General features: G+C 36.6%; 1 protein-coding gene across 12 annotated transcripts in view; it reads right to left on the minus strand.

Annotated features, from left to right (window-relative positions):
* The window catches only part of PIK3CB (phosphatidylinositol-4,5-bisphosphate 3-kinase catalytic subunit beta), a 101,051-nt gene that overhangs the window by 22,661 nt on the left and 51,430 nt on the right, over positions 1-26,960 (minus strand). For all 12 annotated transcript variants that reach the window (XM_040612536.1, XM_040612546.1, XM_040612544.1 and 9 more), the window contains 11 exons: positions 20,157-20,342; positions 18,191-18,416; positions 16,372-16,595; positions 13,549-13,731; positions 13,118-13,288; positions 12,121-12,198; positions 9,430-9,681; positions 8,766-8,862; positions 7,760-7,890; positions 4,228-4,281; positions 2,552-2,740 (listed from right to left, as the gene is read on the minus strand). In XM_040612536.1, the coding sequence (XP_040468470.1) occupies positions 2,552-2,740; positions 4,228-4,281; positions 7,760-7,890; positions 8,766-8,862; positions 9,430-9,681; positions 12,121-12,198; positions 13,118-13,288; positions 13,549-13,731; positions 16,372-16,595; positions 18,191-18,416; positions 20,157-20,309 (1,758 nt within the window). In that variant the 5' untranslated portion in view covers positions 20,310-20,342. The remainder of the gene's footprint in view (positions 1-2,551; positions 2,741-4,227; positions 4,282-7,759; positions 7,891-8,765; positions 8,863-9,429; positions 9,682-12,120; positions 12,199-13,117; positions 13,289-13,548; positions 13,732-16,371; positions 16,596-18,190; positions 18,417-20,156; positions 20,343-26,960) is intronic.

Below are 26,960 nucleotides of genomic sequence, written 5' to 3' on the forward strand. Positions count from 1 at the left end.
TGTAAACTACTTCACAGACCACTGAACTAATAGATTAAAGATGGTCTAATACCCCATTTCCAAAAAATACCTTACTACTTTGGAGCTGCATTAATAGAAACAGGAATACAGTTATTTACTTCATTTTTCTTATAAATAGCTGGGTGTTTGGTTGTTTTGGGGGTGTTTTTGGTTTAGGGTTTTTTTGTTTGGTTGGTTGGGTTTTTAAAAACATTTGCCTTAAGTGTCAAGACTTACCAAAACACAGCTAACAACAGGCCTTAAAAAAATGTCTGGCACACAGCATGCATGTTGTACCAGCACAAATATTGCACCATACAGCTAGCACTATATATATTTAATTTTAATGAGAAGTAAATTATGAGCCCTGCTAATTTTGGGATTCATAAAGTTCATGATGCTGTCTTGCCTTATATGCAAAGGTAAGTCATTGGAAATACTTACATGTGTATGTACTACAGAAATATTTGGCATGGCTATGAATAAGATCTCGTTTTTCAAATAGACTATTCTTGCTGCCAAAACCAGTATTAAAATATAAACCAATTTCTATACATAAGCAAACATAAATACTACATTCCTTCCAAAAAGTGCACAGTAACAAGCAAGATGACTGTATTTTCAACCATCTGTCCAAATATTATGCTTTATACATATTTTTTACTATTTCCAAATTTAAAGGATTTTGAGCTGTCAGCTAATATCCATACTCCACACACCTTCCCAAAACTCTGCTACCAAAGGCCATATCTCAAAGCCCCCAGCAAGCAATCAGAATGCCTTTACCTTCACATATTTTAATAAGTAAACAAACACCTGCTTATATTTCTACAGTTTGGATTTCCAGATAACTTTTTAAAACTAAATTCAGAAGCACACAATGGAAATACTAAGGAACAAGGATTCTTGCATGTGAAAGAATACAAGTGAGCAAGGAATGTGTGGGTGCTACATTCTGTTATGTAGCATTCATGCCATGGAGAACGAGCTAGGATGAGCATTTATTTTTACAAGTTCACAGAACATATACATCTAGCTGGTAGGAAGGATATAATAGAAAATAACCTGTGCTGGAGACAAACTAAGATTGTGACTAACTGGATAATCACACACACACAAAAAAAAAAAAAAAATCACACGATGACTAGACGGGAGTTGAGTTTTCATGGAGTGGTTTCCTTTTCTTCCAAGAACACCTAGCCTGTAACAGGCAAAGGTCAGAATACTAAGCCAGAATAGAAATTTATACTATCCATCATAATCCTTCACAGCAAATGCTTTTTAGCTCAAAGCTTTTTAAAAATTAAATGAAAAAAAAAAATTGCTCTCAATTTAAAAAATGAGCATCATGGAAAGACATAAATCTTATCTCAGTGTAACAGTCTGCAAGAAGTTGAGTGTCATTTAAATATGCAATTCTGTCAGGATAAGCAGACGAACACAGTAATGTCTGGGTTCAGCCCTCAGAGTACTGTGTGCTTGTTAACACTGGCTGGACTTCATAGTTTTGCCCATCTGCTCGGTACACAATCAGACTAAAAAGTTTCAATACTAATCTGTCATTTTGTTACCTGTAAGTGAGCCTACTGAGCACGAATGGTCTCACTATAAACTCATATAACTTTTCCTATATCAAAGTTGCACCTATTGCCAAAAAGCATCACAACAGCTGGATTCTATTTGGGAAAGTACAGAAAAAGGGAGCTACACCAACTACTTTACTGTATAATGAAATAACCTTGCATAACAATACAGCAAACAAATGATACAATTTTAATGAAAATGTAATCTTGTATCACAGCACCAGTATTCAAGTACTTAACTACTTACAGTTACTTTAAAAAGATACTATTTGCTCAGTCAACATGATGAGAATAAAGTATCTTGTAGCACTAGTGGGTATCATAGCTCTTTGAAAAATGGTTTGACTCAACAAGGTTTAAATACCCAGCCTGAGATGTGGGGGTTTTTTTTTTACAGTATTTGAACAGTTTAACATTTTTTGTAAGAAGCTTTATTTCAGATCTTGATTTACAAACTTAAACTTTTATTATTTTTTTTAAAAATAACCTTATAGAAGAAGTTCTTACTGTGAGGGTGGTCAAACACTGGAACCTGTTGACCAGAGAGATTGTGGAGTCTCCATCAATGGAGATACTCAAAACTCAGCAGGACAGTCCTGCTCTAGCTGACTGTGCTTGAACACAGGCGTTGGACTAGATCTCAGGAACACCCTTCCAACACAAATGACTGTGAAATTCCTTGCATTTAGAAGTTGAGCACAACATTTTAAAGTTAACCTGCATAAGTAATTGTTGTTATTTTCTCATCATTCAGAGAACTCTGATAGGTATTTTGGGTTCTGTTTTTGTTTTGCAGGTTTTTTAAGATAGTAAGTTCTTGCTTATATGTCCAGGCCACAGAAGGTATACAATGAACTTTGGTTTATACGATAGTACCATTTCAGAATGTCTATACTTGGGAAAGAAACCCTGTTTACTCGTGGTTCAGCTCCAGTGTTTTTCCCCACCATCACTGCGTTTTCCCTTACCTGAGCAACATCTTCAAGTTTGTTCCATTTTAAAGACAGCAGCAGTTTTGGCAATGATTGTGGGAAATTTTCACGGCAGTCATAGCGCAAAGTCCAAATAAGATCCATTTCATTTTCACAGAGTTGAGACAAAGGATCTCTTTCCATTATTTCTTTTAGCACAGCATGAAACTTCTTACCACCTCGACCCTAGAAAATAAGAAACGTATACTGTTTTGATATATTCAGTAGTAAGGTTCTTGCATTTTAGCTCAAATACTAGAAATTCTACACCAGGAAGAATACCATCTAAAACTCATGAAACACAGGGGGAATGACTATCATGCCTTTCTTTCAGATTTCTTACGCTGTAAGAACTGCAACTAACAGATTCAAAACTGAGTGTATAGAATTTTCTGAAAAAGTAACTGAACTTCAGAGTTAATGACACTAGATGGCAACATTCTATTTTCCAACTACCATGGAGAACTTTCATTTATGATGCATATACTTTCTCTTTTTGTTTTTCAGGTGATCAGATTTAATAGTTATACATACAAATACTTTTTTTAATTATTAAAAGCCAAAAAGTACTTTTCCAACAATAACCAAAGGGAAGTACGTTTGCCAAGTATACAAACACCTATTTTTTTGTCTACTAATCCAGACTTGTCTTTTCCAGACACTTTGCTCCATTGTATACTTCTGAAACATTAACACTAGCACTGATTCTGTAAATCAGTTTGCATGAATAAGCCTTCCGTTCCCAGCCACACCCCTATGCAAACTGCAAGAGCAGAAATTAAAGCAACGATACCGGCAACAATAGCATTCCATAAATTAAAGGGAGGCAAAAGAAACTGCTGCTTTTGGGTAAGGAGGCAGTAGTTGCAGGGAATAATTAGTTATAGCAACTATGCACCTGCTCTGTTTCTGTACCAAAATAAGTGAACAGTCTGGACAATAAGGTGATTCTTGTATTTGAAAGTGTTAAGCTTTCAAATTCACAGTAGTGTCAAGTTGGCATGCTGCTATTTAACATTTCCTATTATTTGCACCCAAAGTAGCAGTGAGTTTCTACTTTTCCTGAGCACTTCAGGCACTTGGTTTTGTAACTGACACATTTTTCAATTAGCAATTTCAATTATTCTCAAATGCAGTTATTACTGTTGATCCCAATGGGCTTTCACCATCTTAAATTGCGATCTTCTGTATTTTTGTACATAATACAAAGAAAACACCTTCAGATTTTGGTGATTTTTTCAAAACTTGTCCTATCTATTTAGAACTATCCCTCTCCTCAATAAGAGCATATAATCATTGTATTTAAGAAACAACATCTTACAGAGCGCTTATTTGGAAATATCTGACAAGCAAATGATCACACTTAATAAAACCGTGCAATTTTCCAGCAATATTTTATGGACCCTAGGAATGTTTTCCAGATCGAATATAAATCTTACCTGGCTTCCAAATCTGCAACTGTGCTTTTTAACAAAAAAAGCCATTAAGTCCAAAATAAACTGGAAAAGGAGGATATATACCTGATTTGTAAGGTGGGTCACCGATTAAAAAACAGAGTCAATAGAACTGTCATTATCGGAGCAGTGATTTATTTATTTATAGATTGATGTAGAAGATTTAATAAATATTCTCTGGGGGTTTTTTTGTTTATATGGTGTTTAGCAGATGCTTACCGCCATTGCAGCATTGTCACTGTTCCTTGCAATCTCAGCTGCCTTTTCAAGTATCTGCAAAAAGATGTTTTTAAATACATAAGATTTAAAAACAAAGCTGACAGCTTTGAAAAAAACAAATACCGTATAAATGAACCAGATAAGGAAATTTTGCTATCTTCTAGGTAATTACAGCACTATTTATATATATACAGCACTGTATATACAGTGGTATAAGAACATGAACTTCTACACTGTGTCCCTTTTCTAACCTGCAGGACTGTGGATATCAAGAACAGGAGCACTCATGATTACCTCAGTTTTCTTCTTTTTCATCACTCCTGGGCTAGGGCTAAATGGTCTTCCCTATAGCACAGTTTTCTGTTTCTGTTTTTATTTCCTCCAGATTTTTCAGTACAGCAAACCAATTCCTCAATAATAAATCATCCTTTGCTTTCTCATCTCTCCTTCTGCTGTTTCTCATGGCACTGCTTCCAAAAGTCATACCTGTTACGCACAGATCCATACTTCCAGCTCTCTATTTCACTACAAATCCATAAACTTACTCCTTACACCATCCCCTTAGATTGCTGATATGAACTCAATTGGCGTTTCCATTTCCAGTCACTTCTCTAAATCTAGGATCTTCCCTTGTGTAACACCATGAGCAATCAGCTTCCAACAAGAACTTCTAATGGTAACATGAATACTCCACCAACAAGCTCTCAGCAATTAATACATCGTAACCCTCAGCAACAAGGACTGCTACTTTTGTTAACAGCAAGGCAACATTTCCTTAGCTCCAAGTTACACTTGCCCTTTTTTTTTTTCCTTTTGAACATTCTGCTGCTTTTTCAAAGTTCATGTAATAAATCATGATAGGTAGTTAAGTACAGGTGTAAATACAGTTCTTTATTCTGCACACAATTTCAACCAACAGAGATGTGTTAGAATGGTGAGCGCCTAAGCTAATTAGACCAGCTGAACTTGTCAAGTAGGTATACCCATAGCTGTGAGATGATGCTGCTTTGAGAAACAATTCATAAAATGAAATATCAATTAAGAAAGTCATCAAAGGAACTTCACCACATCCTTTCCCTTAGAGGTCCACCTCCCTCATCACTCAGGAATATACCACCACCTTCAGACACAGATTCAGCAAGGCTTGTATTGTCTTTACTAAGGCAATATGAGAAACAACAAAAGACTACAATAATCAGATGATAAACACGCAGCAGCTAAAATCCTTAAAAAGCTATGCTAGCTTGTTTTATTTCTTTTTCTGTATGAAATACTTATTAATATGATGTAGCCAGGCAGCAGATGTGATACAAAGTTTGTTTCATACTGTGCGTGAAAAACATGCAAGGACAAAACAAGTATGTCCCAATTCTATGTTTGATGCTTGCCTCCTTGTGCTTTTTAGAGTTACTGGTTTGCAAATAAACTGTCAGTGTCCAGCTTTGTTCAACTGAACCACAAGCCGTTCAGTGTCAGCAGCACTGATCATTAACCAGCACTGATCATTAACCAGCCCAATATACAGCTCCTGCATTAGACAACAGCTTTCTTATTGACTGTGAAAGCACTTTTGCCCACTCAGCCCCAAACAGCTGTTCTCTGCAAGTAGATTGATGCTATGATTGAAAAGATTAATCTTTTTGCACATTATGTTTCTTAAAATAAAAGATTTGGCATCCGATTGTCCATTTTCTTGGCAGAAACAAGCGAAAACACTGGGAAAATTAGAAGCAGCCGTACACTAAGCACATCTCAGCTGGACAATGTCGAGAAACAAGATTCTCAGCTGATAGAATTCAAGCAGCTACAATGTTACTCCTGCTTCAACAAGACCTTCAACAAGAGAATCTTTCAGAGATCAGGTATCTGACTCTTCTGGGAGAGAAATGCCAGTATACTCACATATATGAAACAAATTATCATAGAGTTTAGAGTTCCAATTTTCCCAGTGATACTGCAAAACAGTTTCTTAACTCTAGGGAATAACAAGTAGCAAAAGTTACTGGGAAAAACTAAGAATTGCTGAAAAAAAAGCACATTTTGTGGCATTTCCTCAAAGTTGAATGCTTTCAGTGCTTTCACCGTCAGCTCCTGCAATCACTTTATAAAGATGCTCTGGGATTTTCCTCTATCTGATACACAGGATGTTCTCAGGTACAGTTCAAGAAGGGGGCAAAGCCACAAAATAGAAAAAGCTAGCAACCAAACTAAAGTTACAAGGGATGGTAAAGACCATCAGACACTACCTTAATGTCAATATATCAAGTAACTACTCAGTAAAATCTTGTCTGTATTCACCCCAGCTTTTAACATACTGCAAACTTGGTATTACAGGTACAAACAAAAGGAACAATAGAGCTAGAACAAATAGACAATTACTTAAGAAGCACACTTTCATGTTTGTAATATGCACATAAAAGCAGTGTTTTTCTTTAGAAATTAAACACATATAGTGTAATGAGTAAAAACCTTACAAGCGTTACAAACAAACCAGTAAAAAAACCTAACGTCCAGTATGAAGAGTCAGCTGGTTCAACCATAGTTAAGGCAGCAATTAGTCAGCACTGTTTTAGCTCTTAAGGCATTTCCAATGCTGTTTTAATAGAAGAACAAGCACTATGCTGACGGGGCCCAGAACACCAAAAATTCAAAACTGAAAAACGTGTCTTGTTATTTGATTTCATTTTGATGAACCTTAAATCCAAAATCCCTCTTTGATCGAACTGATATAGCTTGGTGGTTTCTGTCTTTTTGTTCATGCAAAACCCTTAAAGAAAAAAAGTAGTGTGTGTGTGTGTGTAAATCCAAAACAAAATTCAGACTAATATATCTACAAGTTAAAACTTTGGTTTTCTGATGCATCATTAGCTGTCTGTTTTAACACTTACTTTACTACTTGTTTCCTGGCCTTAGCTTTATTTGCTGGTTTGTGAACAACTTGCTGTCTAGCGTTCACACTACAGACATTACCATGTGCATTCCAAATATATACTTCCTTTCTAGACAGATATTCTTATCTGTATCTGTAGAAAAGTGCAGGACAACTTAAGTGGATTTAGTTCAAGAGCAGACCTTCAGAAATCCCTTTTCATATATTATTACAAGTCTGTTTATCCTTAAAAGGATTTTACCTCATAGAGGAAAGAAGTGTCCCAAAGATAGGTAAGATACATTTGTACAAAGACTTAACAGATCTTTCTAGATCACAGGCAAGCACAGCTTTAAGGTTTCCAGAATGGAAGATAAATTTAGCTTTTTTTAAGTCCACTGATGTGGGAAAATGATCATGCTTCTGACCCTCAAGAGACTATGTATAGAGTATTTTAAAAGCATACATTTTAAAAACACTATCTGAAGACCCTCAAGTCAGGGCACTGGCACTCTCATGCAATAATGCACGTTTAAAAAACTGCAGCGTGTTAACTAAAAGGCAGGAAATGGGGAATTCAGCAGGAAAACCAGTGTTGAAAGGAAAGAAGAAATAGCTATTTACACATAAGCTTTCATGACTGCTCTTTATGTCATGCCTTACCTTATCAAAGGGAGGGTAATTAATAGGCTGCTTTGAATATTCTTGAAATCGAATGTGCAAAGCCGTTGCATTTTCAGTGTAAGGGTTAGTCTGGACAGTTCCCATTGGATTCAACATTTCTTCAAGTTCATCTGAAACATCAGACAGAGAAATTAATACCATAGGCTAGGCATGCATTAAAATTAAAAAATCTGAAAGGCAAAGACACAGTAAGAAACTGCTTACTGTATACAACGGACAGATAACATGTTTTGCTGCACCACACTGCATTTCCAGCATAAACTACCCATGCTACCTACATTCACAAGTGTTGGATTATCACTCAGTGAGAAACTGTTTCTCTTTCCAAAACAAATGTAACAGTCAAGGGAAGCCAAGATATCCCTGTAATGAACCAAATCCCAGTAAGATCTGCAGCTCCTGTAAACCAGTACACACACTGCCTCTGTATCAAATAGTACGGGAAAAAAAATGAGTTTTGAGCCAGATTTCTTTAAGCACTACAGGCAAGCTCATACAGTGTTTCTCACGGTGGAATGAAGAGTGAAAAGGAGATTTCAGACACTGCTACTAATCCATCTGGATGCCAGGGAAGAAAGACTTGGAAAAAAATTTAATTTATTTGTATGTGACAATATTTGCATTGGCAAAACATTATCGCTTACCTATTTAGTTTAGGATGCATAGTACGGGAAATCAAATGAAACCTAAACTGCATCTTAAAAATGGGTACACCAGATATAAACGTGTCATCTACTTTTATGTGATCTTCCTTCCATAAGAGATGAAACTTTTAGAGTACTATTTCCAAGCAGACTCTTGCCCTTCCTCTTTCCCGACACTCAATACTTTCAGAAAAGAGATTAAGACGATATATATTTATCCACATAAAAAGTACAAGCAGTAAAGAGATTATGACAGAAGAACCGGACATGCATACAATATATATTCTCCTCTTCAGTCTTATAACTATTAAAAAGTCTAAATCTTAAAAGTTGAAGTTTACCAGGAAATGATGACCAGCTGTGCAGCACCAGTTCTCCATTCTTCAACTGTCCTTTATAATCGAATACCATGGTATTTACCCAGGCTACAGGATAATGCTGTTAAAGGAAAGAATTTTTACATGAAAATTAAGATGCCAGTGAACATTACTATGCAGCAAGCACTACAATGTTAAGGACAATTGAGAGGGGTGGGTTTTTTTAGATGGTGATACCTTTCAGAAAAGCAGCTAAACACATCCATAGTTTTCAGTATGTACTCCAGTACCACTGAGGAGAGTAAAACTTAATTTTAAGGGTGTCACTCTGCCAGTGTAAAAATACATAGTTCCCTGAATGTGTGCCAAGATGCCAATTTTTTCATCTTTTCACAATTACAACTCATCTATAGTTCAGAACAAACCCAAGCTTTTAAAACACAGTTTTTTAAATAGCCGTTTGCCAACTGGCTTACAACCCAAATTTTCATGCCTTTTTCAGTGTCTGAGAAGTATGAAGTTTTTTTCGAACCAAGACATGCAATTCTTGATACATAACTCTTTTTGCTATTTTTTTTTTTCATTTTGCATTCTTGAACACTAAAGTGAGGTCAATTGAAGGTTTCCAAATACTCGTTTCAATATACTTCAGAGGTACGCTCAAGAAAAAAAATAATTAAATAATTACCACTTTTCCTGCTTTCCTAATGGTTTGGTATTTGGAAGGATTCATTGCCTTAGTTGACTTTTTAGTTTTCATCTTATCCATCACAGCATAAACTGCAAAGCAGAGCCTTGCCATTCTCGGCAGATCACAGACGTTTATTTCAAACTCTAGTACTTCATTCCAAATGTGGTCACTTCTCCCAGATATTTCTGTGCTTACAATTGTTTTACAAAGGAGCTCTGTACCATGGAAAAGACCAGCCCTAACGTGAACCTGCAACAAAGAAATGAGAAGTTTTAAGCTTGCCACAGAACTTACAGAATTCTGCACAGAATATTATACAGAACATACATATATGCATTACAACAATGTTTCTTTCTGAAAAGAAATACTAATCTTTAGGTTTTAAAATGAACAAAACAATTCTTGAGAACAAATTCTTTTTACTTTGCTATTCATGTTCCTGGCCAAAGCAAAACATATTTGTTTAAATAATGTTGGCTACCAATTTTTTCAGTACTGAATTACTTACACTATCACATATGACTAATAATAACAACTCATTTGTAGTAATAAATAGAATACACAAATGCTTCTGACAACGTACTTAACACAGAAGGAAATGAAATTGTAGGAAACAAAGAACTAAGCAGAATGAAAAAGATAAGACTAGTTTTCTGGATACAAATTCATATCTTTAGGTAGAACCGATTTCTAAACTCTGCCTGTTGATTCCTCTTTTTAAATCAGGGGTTTATTCACACTTGCATAATTTTGAATACCGTTCTTTGACTTGCTCTCATCTCATAATATAACTTTATACGCCACCACACTTCCCTGACTTTTCTCATACTTCATTAATATAAAAAGCGTAAGTGATCAAGTAAAATTTGACAGTAAAAAAAGCATTGTATTGTTGGAACACATCGCTGGTTTGCTTGCCTTTTGGCTAGTTCTAATTCTATGTTTTCCCATCCTGTTCATGTCAGAGATTGGATCCTATTGTTATTCTTTTCACTCTGACACTCCACTTTTACTAATGAAATGGTATGTACCAATGGTGCAGCCAAAGAGCAAGACAAAAGGAAAAGCAATTTCAAATGTCATGTATATGGTTGGGTGTTAGACAGCTGAATGAAGTCACTTGTGCTCTAGGTGAAAATACTCAATTGAGCTCACATCAGTGGAGTGCTATCCATCTGACAAATGTTTTGTTTCCTACTACAAACACTGCATTTATGAACCCTGTTGGTGGTTTCAGCAAAAATGGATGAATATTGGCTTGACCCAAAGCACAATGAAACTAAAAGAACAATGGCAGTGAATTAAACAGCCTTAGAGTCAGGACTAGGAAACAAATACGTTCTCAATAGTGACAATTCCATAATAGCGTAGACAGACAATGCAGGGAAACATGCACAAGCTTGGAAGGTTACTACACGCATTCTTGGTAACTACAGGACTTTAAAGTTTTCAAGATTAAAAAGCATTCAAAATATTAAATAATATTTAGGTAGTGTCCACTGGCACCAATACCAAAGAACTGTCAGGTTTTCCTGTTTCTCCTCCAGCTTACAATCAACATATTTTCTTTTTCTTCTAGAAGCATACTGCAATTAACCAAACTTCACTTTTTTTAAATATGGGAGAAGAAAAACCCACAAACTTGAAAGCTTCTGAAATTCACCTTCTTTTTTCCCTTCCCTTTTCTTTTGAAAACTTTAAGAGTATACAGAATGTAGGCTTAAGAAGATATTACACCTAGCTAAATAATGGTTTAGACAAAGAAAAGGGAAACAGCTGGTTTTGCAGGCATCCATTTCCACAGTCATGATGTCTCGGGTAGTAAAATTGTAACTACGGCTCATTTAGCTAGACAGTAAAATGTAGTACTGCTAACATACAAGGAGGTTGTAACAACACTTTTGAAAGAAAAAAACGCACTGAGTATCCCGAATAAAGCATCAGAACAGCAAACCTCAATGGCTAATTAAATTTCTTCCTAATCTACATGACAAGCTATATAGCTCATTGATCGCCAAACAAAATAAAGGAAATCAATGTGCTACCTCACAAGCAAGTGTCCTGCAAGGTCTTAAAGTAATTGTGTAACAAATTCCCATGTGTTAACAACCTGTGGTCTGTGAAACAGTCAGAAGCCCAGTCATGTACATTTTTACAGGAAGCGATACTACAGCTTTTTTTGTGTGTGTTCAGCATGTTTAGAAAATAAAAGACAGATTGTATAGAGGCATGCAGTCCATGCTTAGACAGACACAGAGTGTATTCTGGACTACAAAAATACTTTATGTTCCATTGAAAAATGTTTAGTACTTAATCTACATCTGTTTGTCAGATGTTTACAGCAGTTCAGTTAAAATAAACTTATTTCACACCAATATCAGTACTTTACAGATACCATCTTAATAAGATCCAGTACCATATGAACATTCACATCACACTGTCCATAATTATTGATAATGTTCTAATACACATACCCAACTTCAGACAAAAAAGCAAAACTTTAGCAATAAAGCAAGTCTTTAACCAATGCGACCAATATAACTGAATAACTAAAAAAGCTTATACCTGTTCAAATTGAAATCTATGATTTTGAGTTCGCTAAACATTGAAAATCATTAAAATTATGAACAAAATAAATCATTAAAACGGTGAACAAAATATCTTCTGATACTAGGCATAGTTACTTACTTTGGCATTTTCTTCTGTATTTAGTTTATTACCCTTTAATAGGATAATCTTGAAAGGGTTGGAAATATCCCATACACTCTGAGAAAGAAACAAAGATACACAAGTTCATCATTAATCAATGCCACATATTCAGACCTATTTTATAAGCTAAGTGTTTTAAGCAAAATCCATAAACCAACTAAAAGAAGATGCATTTTTAAAAATATAAGTTTGGAATGTTAAAAAATAAATCGGTTATCATAAATACAAGAGTATACAAGATGCCCTAAATGGGGAAAAAAGTTGGAGAAAACGCTCAGCTGAAAGGTGAGTGGGGTGGGGCTGGCAAATTACATTGAGTACTACTGGCTGACAATTCAGAATAACTCTTCAAGTTTATTACTCATTGTGAATATATACAGCGTGCATAACAGAGCCAAGTCTGTCCACATTTCTTAGAGTGACAGTACATAAATCCTAACTGTGCTGTAAGGCCATAAGTCTAGCAATAAAGGAAGCACTATGTTAAAAGATGTTAGATGTGTATTATGGCAAAAGCTGCCATCACTGAAGTCGCAACACCATGCAAGGTATCTGGCACAATGTGTAAGGTCGGACCACTACTACCCAAGCTAGTGGAGCCTACACATTGCAGGGAGGCTGCAGAATCCAGGTTCTCTGCAATAACTTCTCCAGTTGGTGGTAACAGATCATTGTTACATTGATCAGTTACATTGATCAACTCTTCTGGGTTGTGATTAAAAGCAGAATCAATAGGAAAGGAGACTGTGTGGGGAGAAGGAGAATGGATGAGGTGAGGGAAGGTAAGAAGTTTCCAAAAAGCCTCAAGTTCTGCTATTTCTGATGCAAACCTCACAAGCAACAGAAAGCTCCAAGGAGACCCAGGAGACCTACACTGGAAAACAGCAGTAGTAGCACAAATCCCAGGCACTGTGATTTATATTCCACAAGTCACTGTTTCTTTGGGGTATTAGATATTCTCCGTACATCAACTTACAGTTGTTGTTCTTGTTTTTTTTGGTGGCAGAGGAAGAGGAAGGTTGGATGATTTGCGGTTTATGGCAGCTTCTACGGCAATCATCTCCTGCTCACACATTTTCTTTATGGTGCAACACTCAACTAGAGTCAGCTGAGGAAGAGTCCTGTTCATCACACAGTTGCGTATATACTAAAAGCCCATGGGAAACAGTTGTTATCAGCTAGTAGACTATTTTTATGGCAACTTTCAAGTCAAAGAAACATAATATATTACAAAGATACAAAGGAAATCGTGTATATGTATTTTACAATTGGAGAGGGCTGCAGACATGAGGAGGAAGTATACTACTGTTCAGCACAGGTGACCATTCAGTGGCACAAGAAGCAAGGTCAAATTTTGGCCAAGGCACCAGAGAACTGTTATGATAAGTTTCAAAGACCTTTATTTACCTGAAACTGAATTAATGGGTGATCACCAAAAACATATTCCAGTCGTCCGCTAACTTGCAGCACATAGTCAGCAGGATCAACCTCCTCATCTTCTTTTCCATGGATAGTCAAACGTTTTCGGATTGCCAGCTCATTCAGCTTGATGGGATTCATGTTAGGAGACACCTGAAAACTAAATACATCCTAACAAAACACAAACAGGAATACTGAATATCCATAGTCAGATGTACAAGGCTTAAATTCTAGCACACACAATAAAACAGGCAGAAGTAGTTAACTTAAAAAGTCTATTTTAACACTCACAGTTAATGTCTACGTCTTCAGTGCAATCAGAGCAACAGACACCCTAAAAGCTGCAAAAGGGTAAATTCCCAAACTTTTATGGTATCAGAAGTACTTCAAAGAACACAGAACTTAATTTTGATCTAGGAGCCTGTATTTTACAATGCGCATGAGTGAGACAATAAACCATGCGTATATTTCAAGGTATTTAGCTGTACTAGATGTGTAAATTTTTCTTCCTTCTCGCTACTAGCAAGTTATCCTCTTTCTAGGTACCCCTGTACTCAGAAGAAAAAGAAAGCTTCAGGTAATAAAGCAGAAGAAACGGTTAATGTGATTTATGTACAAAACCACCATCTTATTTGGAGATTTGTGAAAAGAGGGGTAGCAGCCAACACCTGTAGCATTCCAGATACAACATGGAAAGGTGCTGCATTTTCAATGAAAGTTTTTAATCAGACCTTTAGAGACTATCTAAATATTTCCAGAAGTATCTCTAATTTTGATGTGTTCTAAAAAGATAAAGGTAAGAAGTTACATTCTTTAATTTTTTTTAAAAAGCTTTAAATTAATTTGAAGTTTCTAATGTAAAAGCTCTTCTGTGAAAACTTATCTCCCTTAATCTACCACATTATGCTCTGCACATGCTTATTTGCAAAGGTTGATCCAGCAAGTTCTGGGGTTTTGTTTTGATTTTATTTTTTTGTTTACACACAGACACACTCCTGAAGATGTAAGTATTCTAAAAGCAATCATTTACAAATGTGAAGTGTTGTCTGGCTTACATTCTTTTGACTTGTGCTTTATTTATATAGAAGTTTACTAGTAAGAAGCCAAGCTGCCCTAATGGAAAAATCTAACTTTGTATGTTATTTTCTCAGGTTCTGCATGGTTCACAACAGCTTCCCCCTTTCAGAAAGCTGCCAAACTGCGAAGGCTTTCTTCTCCTGTCATAACTGGTAGTGGGTAGACAGGGAATGACATTTTTCCTTCCCAGGAAGCTGGGGACAGCTATGACGGCTGCCTTACTTCCAAACTGTAGGTCTTTGCACTTAGGTCACAGAAATGGGGACCAGTCTCTTTCTCTTGCTCCAGAGACGATCAGGTAGCTTTTATAGCTCACTCATGCATCCTAGATAAAAAATATTTTAACATTCCCTTCTCTCAATCTTGCAGCGTTCCTACTGAAAGAACACAACAGTCCCCCATACCTTCCTATTTAATTCTTGTGAGACTATTCTGATAAATACTCTGGAACAGAGTTTACTGCTCTAAAAAGCAGCTCAGATTTGAACTGTTAATAGCTTTGAAGGTCAGAACTGGCAGCAGAAGCATTCGAAACATTTGAAATGTCAGCAGCCTAAACTATTACAGCGGCAGGCAAATACGTTCTGCACCAGCATGAACTTTTGCACTGCTTTTGTACTGTTATCATATGCATATATATACACATGAAATACTTTAATCTAAAGCTGACAAACACAGATATTCTCACTCCAAAACAGCTACAAGTCCTCTGTTAACCCAAGAGGACTGGAAAAAGGTTTTGTCATAAAAACACCTATGCATCCAACATCAGCTAGTGGTACTGGACCAAATTCAGCATTCACCTCTGCATTAAGTGTCGTCTCCAGAGTCAGGTATGATTTTACCATTTGGAATTTTTTATTTTTTAATTTTTAAAAAAGATAGTATCAGAAATAATAAAGTTTTGTAAATAAAATCAGCTGAATCATTAGTAAATCAGTATCTAGCACCTGGATCAAAATGGACACCAAATATAGACTGAGATATTAACACACCTGTGAGATTTTAAGGTTTCCAATGCTAAGCCCTCACCATTACCCAAAAGAATACAGTGCGAAAATGAGTAATGGGAATCTGGACTCGTGCTGAATTATAGCCTCTTCAATACCAAAAACCTGAGACTAAATAATTCCAGGTGGAAACCACAGGTGTTTTTATTTTAAAAATACACTAGGAATTTGTTAGCTAATACAAAAAGGTACCTCTAAGTCTTAGCTAGTGTTTTATCTGTCTATGTGCATGTCTAGTCTAGGGAATACTAATTCCTCTTTTTTTAAAATGTATTCCTCAACCTCATTAGCAGATCAACTCCAAAGATGTTCAACAATGCATCACAGAAAGTGCATTGAATATGGTGCCTCCCAATTCACCGGCATCCCCTGAGCCTAAAACTGAATGCTAATGAAGCAACACAGTAACAGCTGGCAAAAAAGTCCTGACAATTTTGAATTACACTTTACATTTAAACAAATGCGAAATAATATAGAATATACAGGTTACACATTTCGACTTTAGAAGCAGAACTGTAATTTGACTTTAGAAGTTCAGTTCACAACTGTAGGTTTGTGTCCTCACTTTCTTTCAAGAGTCAAGGATCCTGGTGAAAGAATTCACATTTTAAAGCAAACACCATTAATGTTAGTATTTTATTTCATTACGTCCTTGATCAATCACATGCTAATTCAGATCAGGATCAAGAACAGCACAGGAAATGTGATGAACAACCACTCCTACCTGGCAGTTATCAAAATGAACAGCCACTACAAGATTTCCACTATAGAGCTTATCTTGGAAGCTCTCTGGAATAACAGGTTCCTGTTCTGGTGGGTAAGTGTGTTTTAACCAGTCCATCCAGGAGAGACCCACAAGCGACTGAATCTTTTCCTCACTGATTCTCCGCATTTTAGCTCGGAAGTCATTCACCTCGGGATCTTGTAAGGCATCAAACTCATGGAGACCTGAAAGAATTCAAGCAAGCAAAAGGATACCTACCTAGACAAACACTGCCCATTTATTTACCACCCCACTCAAACTTTTATTATCTTTAAGGTTACAGAATCACATTCAGATATCACATCCAAAATGGGTGCTCAAAAGTGAGCTGGGTTCTATGGTGTCCTGTACATCAGTGGACTTGCAAAGTTATTTGCACAATTCCCATGCAACCTGGCATGAGAGTTTAGTTCAAATAGCAAGAACCAATGCCTCTCTTAGGGACTATTAAATGGAAAAGCCAACCCCACACTGAGTTCAAGACAGTTTGGAAAGTTTTAAGCCTCTCCTCACACGAGCAAATGCATCATAAAGACCATAGAGGGGACTAAGTGTTTGCAAACGAGGGGGTTTTTTAATTCCACAGAAAGCCAACAATCTTTTTTGATTTGTTTAAAAGACAAAAAAGGGCAATAGTGGGACTGTAAATAGATACGCTTGTTCTTGAATATTCCTTGTGACTAAAATCTTCTACTCAAGGCAAAATGACAGGATTGAAATTTCAACCAATTCAAGACCAGTCAAGTTCCTTTTCCAAAACACATAAAAAGAGAATACACAGTGGAGAGTCCACACAGCTGCGATTCTTTGGTACTTAAGGGAGTATATGGCCTGCAAGTGGGTGTTTCTTGCTTTTCTCTTGAAATTTGAAGGACATCGTCCAAATTACACAAAGCACTGAACACCTTTTGAGAACAAACCGCTAAGTTCAGAAGCTTAGACAGGAACCCGCTTTTTCCACTCCTAAGGTACAAAAGAGGGGCTGCCTAAGGAAGGATCTCGCACAGCTATAATAAGCAAAATACTCAATTAAAGTATGTGAATTTCTCAGAATCTGTCAGAATATGTTTGAATGGTTAAACTGGCTAACTGTTTCCATTGTCATTTTTAACAAATAGGCAGACAGTGTACTACTGAAATCTAAACAAAACCTGCAGTCTTTATAAAAGAGCTAACAATGGTTCATTGTTTTAAAACAAGAGGTATGACCTCACACGACCCTGTCAATCTTGATTGTATAACCAAGCAGAGTAGATTTAAAAGCTAAAAATTCTGTAATAACATCAAAAACAAGTTACTGTGAAACTTTTAAAAATAGCTTTTCATTGTTTGCTGAAAATCAGCGCCACAATTGAGAGTAAAAACAAGAATCATATTGTTAACCAACTCAGAAACCATGTATAACAAACCCACAATAATTTCTAGTTTCTTCTGCGCCTTCAGTTTGCTATTAGGCTATTTATGACAACACTTTTCAGGGATTATGCTTTCCTTCACTTGGTAATAACAGTACAGATTTCTCCCTCAACTAGTAAGATAAAATTTGCTCTTGTCTGATGTAGTAATACAATTCAGTGCCAAAACACAATAAAGAAAGTAGTTTTCAACAACTTTCAAATGTTTCCTCCTGAGTATTTAAATTCTTTTAAACTACATCAGTATCAGATAAAGAAAGGGAAATTCTGTCAGGGAAATACTTAATGTTCCCTGCCCAATTATTAAGACCCTCAATACAAACCAAAGTTTACCTTTGTTTTTCAAAATAATTAAATGTAATTACCTTTGCCTATAAGGACACCTATTTTGGAATCCAACTTTTCTCCTGGATCACAATTCCTCGTCACTAGTTTAAGGACAGGAAGAAAGGGTCTAACATCACAAAGTCTCCGTGATTCATCCTCTAATTCTTCATGTACAGCAGTCTGATTCACGCATGAGAACATGTAAGAGTCAATCTCCATGAGGAGATGAAAGAGCGGATAGGAATGTGCCTGCTTCCATAACAGCTGCAAAGAAAGTAAATAAAGAAGGCATGGACATATCTTATGGCACTGAAGGTAACATCAATTTCTATTTACATTCCCAATAGAATGTAAGAATAACATGTTTGCCTAACTTGGTTCATTTTTATCCCTATATATGGTTACATATTCACTTTTTCTTGTTTGGAGGCTCTACCTTGAGGTTATTTTTAAGCAGCAACTTGTGTGCATAAATATCCCAGGGGTAAAAAATACATAGGGACAAGTACTATGAGGTGATGAGAGAAGGGCAGCACTATCCCTCAACCTGATGCTTATCCTGGGATTGACCCAACATAGTCCTACTTGCAGCAAAAGTTGCAGGACTGCGGCTGTCACTACAGTAACAAGTTTATCAAGTCATCTTTTTATACATCCAATTTGGGCTTGTCACAGTAACGTGGTGGGAGCAAAGCTACTAATCCGGTATTGCCCTCAAAGTCTTCATTATTGTTCTGTTTTCAAATACAGTGATTTCTGTGAAAGACCTCTGTAGTTATAATCAACATCCCTTTTCTTTGAAAAAGAGCTAAATATCAACAGTACCTGTTTATAGCACATTAAGTTTTAATGTGCCAAAACCATCAAGAAAACCAAACAGCTTAGTTCAAGTCCCTTATTGTTGTCACTTACACACTTGTTTTTTTAATTTCTTTATCATGTGAAATCACAATCAGCTATTCCATTATCTTACCCACCAATTAACCTGTAGTTGCCTAGGTTACCCTTTTACTAAAAGAACAATTAACATTTTTCCAGTTAAGAATCATTTCAAGTATTTGCGTATAGCACATAACTTATTTCTTGGATCACTTCAATTTCTAGTGGCACTCTCACTTCTTCTAAAACACTAAATGGTCCACGGAATAAAAAAAAAAAAAATAATACTTCAGTGTCTAGAATGTTTCAAGTTACAGTACAATAAATTATACTACTGGTACAAAGAAAATTTCTATAAACAAGTGAATACTGTCAGATTGAATAGGAATGAAAAACAATGTATTTATTTACCAGGCAATGCAAGTAAATCACGCTTTATGTTCTTTTAGAAGTTTATTATGCTTAAGGAGCAGATTACTTTGTGTTGTACTTCACCCAGTACATAATTCCACAGTACCCTGGTTAAATGCCCTCACATGGCCATTATTTGATGAAAGGTCAGTAGATTACTCTTTAATATCGGTGGTTATTTCCTTACCTTCTGCTCCCCTTCCTTTGCTTTGAGTATTCCCTCACTTTTTAAGTGATGCCCTAACAAGGCACTTGTGCACAACTTGTAAGAAGTGGCATACGCCGTTTTTATTAAAGTACCCATCTTTGGTGTCAATTAAAAGAAGCAGGAGCACAACCTGTGACTTCTCCATTAAAAATCAAATCAGGCACAGTGTCTTCTCTTTGCACACTAATTAGAGACATGTTAAATCAATGTACAACATACTATCAATGTGTTAAAATAAGGCTTAGATGTAGCAACACAGTATTAATACAGGGCTATTAGAACAGTTTCTGCTGAAGTGTAACCAACAGCAAGAAGCAATTTCTCCAAACCTTGCCATCTGCCCAAAAACATTCCAAACCCCTAGAGTCATATACACCTTTATTAATCAATCTCCTATGCATGCACATTCAATACACTTGATTTTCCAAAAAGCACATAAAAGTCAGAAACAGCACTCATTCCAAATATAAGTTTAACTTCAAAGTTAATTGACCATTTGGTATTACCTGTTTAATATGAGATATGGTGGCATCTCGAGGGACATCCAGGTTGATGTAGATTCCAGTGGGCAACAGGAAGTCCACAGATATTGAGCCATCAGCACCAATCTGCGAATCCACCGCCCAGATGTCAAGGCTGTCTGTCACGGCAGGAGGCATTATGGAATCTCAATAATATCATAACCACATGGCCTTAGGGGAAAAAAAAAATATTAAAATTCAGTATATTTAACCTTCGATAATTAGACACACATTTTAAAGCCTTTGGAAAGATTACATAAGCCTGCTTGTACAGCTCAGCTTGCAAGTCTGGGGTCTCAAATGCCAATACTGCAAACACATAAGCATAGTTTTTATACTAAATGGAATTAATGCATAATAAAAGCACTTGCCTGGTAAAGCACTATTGTTGAGATGCTTATGTCATTAAGATAAAGTGATACGAGAACAGAAATAATTAATTAGAGGTTAGATGAAATTCATTTTAGATTTTCTCTAAAACAATTTATCTTCATAAAATACAATCAAAACAACCTTCTTGGATGAAGCATGGCAACATTTAATATGAAAACACATGATGAATTTCCTAATTTTGTTTTTGCATATTTCCCATTAGTTGTCCATAAACGTGGCCAAAGTGACATATTCAACTTGAATGTCTAGATTAACACAGGAAAATCATCTTCAACTCTATTACAAAGTGACATTTCCCTCTAAAGACATTAATTGCAATTTGCTTTCACCCTTAAATAAAGATCACCTCCTATGAATTCAACGCACTGTGTAAACTACATCCACTGCAGGGTAGGAGGAAACCCTTTGTGTGATTTACCTCAACTCACTACACTGGCTTCCCGATTACTTTTCCTTGTATTTCAAGACTTTTTTATTTACTCTTCATTCTACCACTAGGCTTTCTGACCTTCCAAGTCTTATTTTTTGATTACCACTCTCTAAAGATGTGTCTTCACTGTTCACTGAAGTATTTACCTTCCTCTTCAACCCGACAATGCTCTTCAGCTGACATAGGGCTAGGAAGTGTTGTAAAACACTATTGTAAAGCACTTCTCCACTAAGGACACATTATCCCTACACCTTTTTAATTCTTCTGAGACATCACAAGATGTCGGAAGTCACCATTTGTAAAAAAAAAAAAAAAAAAAAAAAAAAAAAAAAAAAAAAAAGCTAGCCAGTATGTGCAACTCCACGACTGCTACAGCTTTCCACTACATTTGCCACTCTTTCCCTTCTCTTTTAAATGCCCTTCCTGCTCTGAAATAGGCTGGTTCTGCTTAACTGAATGTATTTCCCCTATTACAGCACCAGTAGAAAAAGCAGGATATAACCAATACACAGGGCTGCTGTTCTTTATACATCACAGAGCACGTTCAAACAAGAAAAAGAAAAAGATGTAGCACAACAGCCTTCTGAAATCCAGTTGCTACTGCTGAGTACGTGGCTTAAAAAAAAATGTTTGACACAGTATTTTCCCCTTTGTTAAGACACTAGGCAAAATCCATTCTCAAAGGTTAATGCTTTCTACAGATGCTAAACTTATAAGGGTATAACTAGATACTGCACTACGTTGCTTAAATTGGTCATGCCATTGAATTACAGACAATTAGCACTGTATGCAAACTTTCCAAATGTATATGCATTTATGAACACAGCTGTTCAATCCCAAAGCACTTTATTACTATTTGTCCCCAAAACAAGCAATGAGGAAATCTTTTTATAGTGCACCATAGTTGAATCCCCCACAAAACTGCAGGAAACCAACTACATCATCATAAGAAAGATGTTTCATTCATCTCCTGCTTACATTTTTTCTTTATAAAGAACAGCTTAGTTTAGGAAAAAAATCACACTGCCAGTTACTAAATCCAAACTTTACGATATGCAGGAGTTAATGCTTCATATATTTTCAGTTAAATTTATTTGATACTCCTATTTCACAAAAATTCAACTCTGTAAATTGGTAGGCTTTTAAACCAAACAATTCATTGTCATATGCATCGTTGTCCTTAACTGACAACAGAAATGCAGAAGTCGTACTTCAGAAAATCTCTTTGTAATCCCTTGCTCGATACCAACAGCTTGCAATGAAATAAATAAACAAGAAAGCATAGGGGAAAGCTAAATATGCCTACAATGAGTAACAGAATATGCCAGCAGCACAAAAATCAATTACTAATTTTTTATTGACAAACAAGCTATTGACATTTTGTACATATTATAAAGAGCTGTTCAGTGCCAACTTTTAATGATCATCATTGTTAAACAAATAGTATCATTTAAATGACCATTTAAAAATATTCACAGTCCATCTCTGCTTCCTAAGTACTGGTTTCCAACTTCCAGTTACCATAAATATATAAAATCGCTCATCTGACATTTAGAAAAATTCAGATGATTAAAATCTTCAGCAGAGAAAGAAGGTTGGCTACAAAGGAATGAAATGTCCTAAGGCTTACCAGGCACAGCAAGTCCAACACGCCCATGGAGCCCAGCTAAATACTCAAAGCAGCTACTCGGTACCACAGCTGTGCTACTATCGGCTTGCTAGTCCAAAGCTGCCTTAGGTATGAGAGAACATGTTTAAGTCTCACCTCTAACTGCCACGTAAATACACTGAATAATGAGACCCAAGTCATTTCAAAACCTTTCCATACAGTCTTAGCAAGGTTGTGAGGACCCACACAAGCATGACTGCTGCCAACACAACTTGTTACCACACTAAATATGCATTCACTTAATTTTTTGCCTGTACTAGATAAAAATACAGTAGAAATTTAATGAAGTGCAAACAAACCCCCTCTAACTTTCAGAAAGCATAAAATAAGGAGAAATATTTTTACTCAATAGAAGCAACAATTAGGGAGCTCCAATCTTTATCATTATTGAATAACAGTTAATCACCATTGGGTCCTCACCCCCAAAAATAAAAACTACTACACTGCACCAGACTGAATCAAAACAAGAACTGAACTGGAGGTGAGAGTGTGGCCCTGGTAAAAACAACAGATCAGATATGGAAATATTTTTTCTTCATTACCAGATCTTTACAAATCCATCCATCCTTCACTCATCAATGGGTGTGGAAAGTTTAGCATGGTGTATGATCCCTTTAAATTGTCTAAAAGAAATAAAATTTAACCCCATCATGCAACACAGACTACACTATTAGAATAGCATAGCATCTACCCAAAAAGTCCAGAGAAAACGCATAGTTCCTCACTATCAATCAGTATACCTTTAACAAGCTACTACTTAAATATGAAACTATTTCTTTTCTTTCATCCAGCTACTTCTACCCGTGACATCTTGGCTGCAATTTTGTTGTAACTGACAACAGCAGTCACAGAAAAAATCATGTGCATTATCTAAAACTAAAAATTTTTCATACTTGGACATGGTATATTTTCAGTTATCTGTGGTCATCATGGTAAAATAAAGCAGTATCACCGTTATAAAGCATTATTTTAACAGGTACAGCAGCAAGGAAAAACTACAAGGAACAGGTGAATATATTTTGTTTATCATTTCTGTTTTAATTCAGCACAAGACCTTTTCTATTTTCATCCTCTTTTGGATGTTTTTCCAGCACATTTGCAATTGTCGAAACCACTTTAGCGCATCAGCAAAATTTTAAAACGTTCTAAAAAACAAAACTCAAAAATGCTGTTACATACCCTATAACCTAGGCACCGCAATGCACAGAGTTATAAACTTCTTGTAAGACACTTGTTTATAATTATGGATTTCCAAAACAAACATCAGAATCTTTTAAAATTACATTTCCATTTTCAACTAAAAAGGGAAGATAAATCATCACATCAATCTGAGCATGCTGGGAAGCTATTCTTGCTTTCAAACACTTACTCAATATTTCCTTCCTCAAGGAAACAGGTTACTGTCTTACACAGTCATCACCCAGTTTCCACCAGTAGCTGACATCACAGGGGTCAAGAGAGAACAAGTATTTATACTGAGAATAACACTAATTGCCAACATAAGACGGCTGTGAGAATGAGTCACGGGCCAAACTGTAAAATGTGTGGTGGCACTAGTGACTAACAATCTGACATCTAGTAACTGAAACAAAGGCAGAAAGCCATCTGGATTGGGAGCAATAGCACCGGAGACATTTTAAACAACTTCCAGCTAAAGGAAAAAACGAACAATCAAAATAATAATAAAAAGCTATTTCAGGCTGTTAACCTCATAGCTATTCTTGCCTACTGTCATGGTAAAAACAACTTCTCATGCAAAAGGAGGAAGTAATTAAAAGAGTACTTAATCTTGGCTACTCAAGTATCTAATCAATGATTATTTGCATTTAATAGCAGTTAAGCCAAATATTAAATGCTCTTCTAAGTCACAGGTATGTAATATTGACAGACAGCATTCAAACCTTCCCATGTAAGCTGTAAATTCTCTCTAAACTTTGACTTATTATTTTCAGATTCATATATATGTATGTGACACACACATACAATCTCAAAACTGCTCAATTTATATTTTAATATACCAACAGTTCCAAAAGAGCTGCTTAGACTAATGGAAAGAAACAAAACATCTGCAGAACAGGAAAGACAGAAAGAAAATTTTAACACTCATCTTTATATTTAATATACACAGACAAGAAGCCCTACAAGATTTCTCAAACCAAGACAACTGCCTGCAATTTTTACGTCTATAAATCCGTACATCTGGTATGTGCACCAAGCGTTAAGACTGAAGTGGAACAACTATCACTACAAGCTGTCAACATCTAGGTTGTAAGCCTCCACACTGCACCATAATACGGTTTTCCTAACACATTCCCAAGCGAGCCGTGCAATCCAACGCCCGGCCCACCAACAGCTAGAGGGGAATGCCCACCTCCCCGCTTCTGCTCCCTCTACTCCAGGCTGCCCCGTCCTGCCCCAGCACACCTCACAAACAGTATCAGCTTATCATCCAGGTGGAATCAATGAGTAATTTTCCTTCACGTTATCTAGTTGAAGTAAATCACAGAAGGATCTGAAGGGTGCCAGAGCCTCTGAAAGGAGAGGAATGGAAGCAGGACTTTCCCATCAGCAGCAAGGCCCCAGGTTGTGTCACTGCGCTTCAGGTAACTAGGGCCTCAAACGCAGCTCTACAGTGGGCTAAAACTGATAGGAGATCACACTGCTCTTCCTGTCAGCGTGGTAAGAGCACTGATCCAACTGAGACTTTAGGTATTTCTCTTCTTTAAAAACAGTTTTCAGTAAACAGCTTTCCAAGCAGGCAGGCTGCATGAACACAGAAAGAAGGTGGTGGTAACACATAGCTGGGAGCAGGGCAAGAGCATCCCTTCGGACAGCAGTCTGCATTCTGAACAACTGAAGCGACACATGAAATAACACTTTCATTTGCTTTCACCAGAAAGAAAGAATTCCCAAATAAAAGACAATTAAAACTCTAAATGCCTAAACCAAAATGCGTACTTCACATAATAACACAGTTCCAGCTCGGTGAAAGGGGAGGGAGGAATCTTGTGAACCATACAATAAGTTACATAGATTTTCATCACTGGTGTCTTCCATAAACATTCACTTGTCTTGAAACTGCTTCACCAACGGACCAGCCTCTTGTACCATATTTTTGTCTCCATTATGGATTCCTGCAGAGAGTGAGAATTTCCTCTGTGAAACCAATGTGAAAGTTACAGAATTTAACTTTGTCTTTCCTCTGTGTTGTGACCTTGATCATAAAATAATCAGATATTTTAAGCAGAAGAGACCAGCCAACAGGCCACAGCCCCTGAACAGCTACTGAGAACAGCTACGTGTTCCCAGGTGCAGAGTTCTTTATTGTTCTTGTTTTGTTGGGGGGCGTTTTGTTTTTTAAAAGGACTTAACCATCTCTAGGCAGACAGAAAAATTTGCTCTAGTTCCAACAGCCTTATTCCAGAAGAAAAGAGACCTTGTAGCTTCCTTTCCATCCCCCAACAAAAGTATCTCTCATCATCTAGCCAAAGAGACCACTAATAAAGGAAAAACAGAAAAAAACTAACCAAACAGGAAAAAAAAAGACCACCAGGCGCAGGCTGCTTCTTCATTGATTCCTAAAAGGGTTTCAGGAAAGATGACAAGTCAAAAGTAAGCTATAGAAGTTTTTCCGTGAATTGCAGCCCACTCATTTTTTTTCCCCTAACCAAAACATGGAACTAGAACCATGCGTGCCTGGGCTGTACAGTGCAGGTACAAAAGCAGCTTTTAAAACAATATAGGCAACACTTCCAGCCAGTGCCAGTCACTAGCAGAACCACCAGAACATTACACGGTATAAATTTACAGAACCCAGGCATTCACAACATTCCAAGAGTTACAAGACTTCTTTTAGACTAAAGGATCAGGAGGGTTTCAGAAGCTGTGGTTACAAGCTGGGGCCGAGTTGCCTTACTAAGCCATCCACTCAGAAGCTAATCCCGTTTTGCCAAGAAGGCAGGCAAGACCAGTTTGTGGCACACTCAATTCCATCACGACTACTTCAGGACAAGGCAGTGTGAGAGCCCACCCAGCTGCACAGGCTTCAACACCACTGCTACAAGAGCTGGTAAACTCAGTTTTACCTGCGTTGAGTTGTTAACTTGCTCATGTAAAGGAATTAAATCCAGAAGGTGCAAATATCTGACATGAAACAGTACTGACCAAGAAGGTATGAAGGATGAAACGAAGCGCAGGAGAGATTTTATAAGGTTATCCTCAAATTAAGAGCTCAACAAGAATATGCGCAGAGAAAGCGAGCCTGTCTGGAGGTACTGCAAAATATTAAGATGTGGAA

This window comes from Falco naumanni, chromosome 13 (genome assembly GCF_017639655.2).
Source record: "Falco naumanni isolate bFalNau1 chromosome 13, bFalNau1.pat, whole genome shotgun sequence".
NCBI classification, from domain to species: domain Eukaryota; kingdom Metazoa; phylum Chordata; class Aves; order Falconiformes; family Falconidae; genus Falco; species Falco naumanni.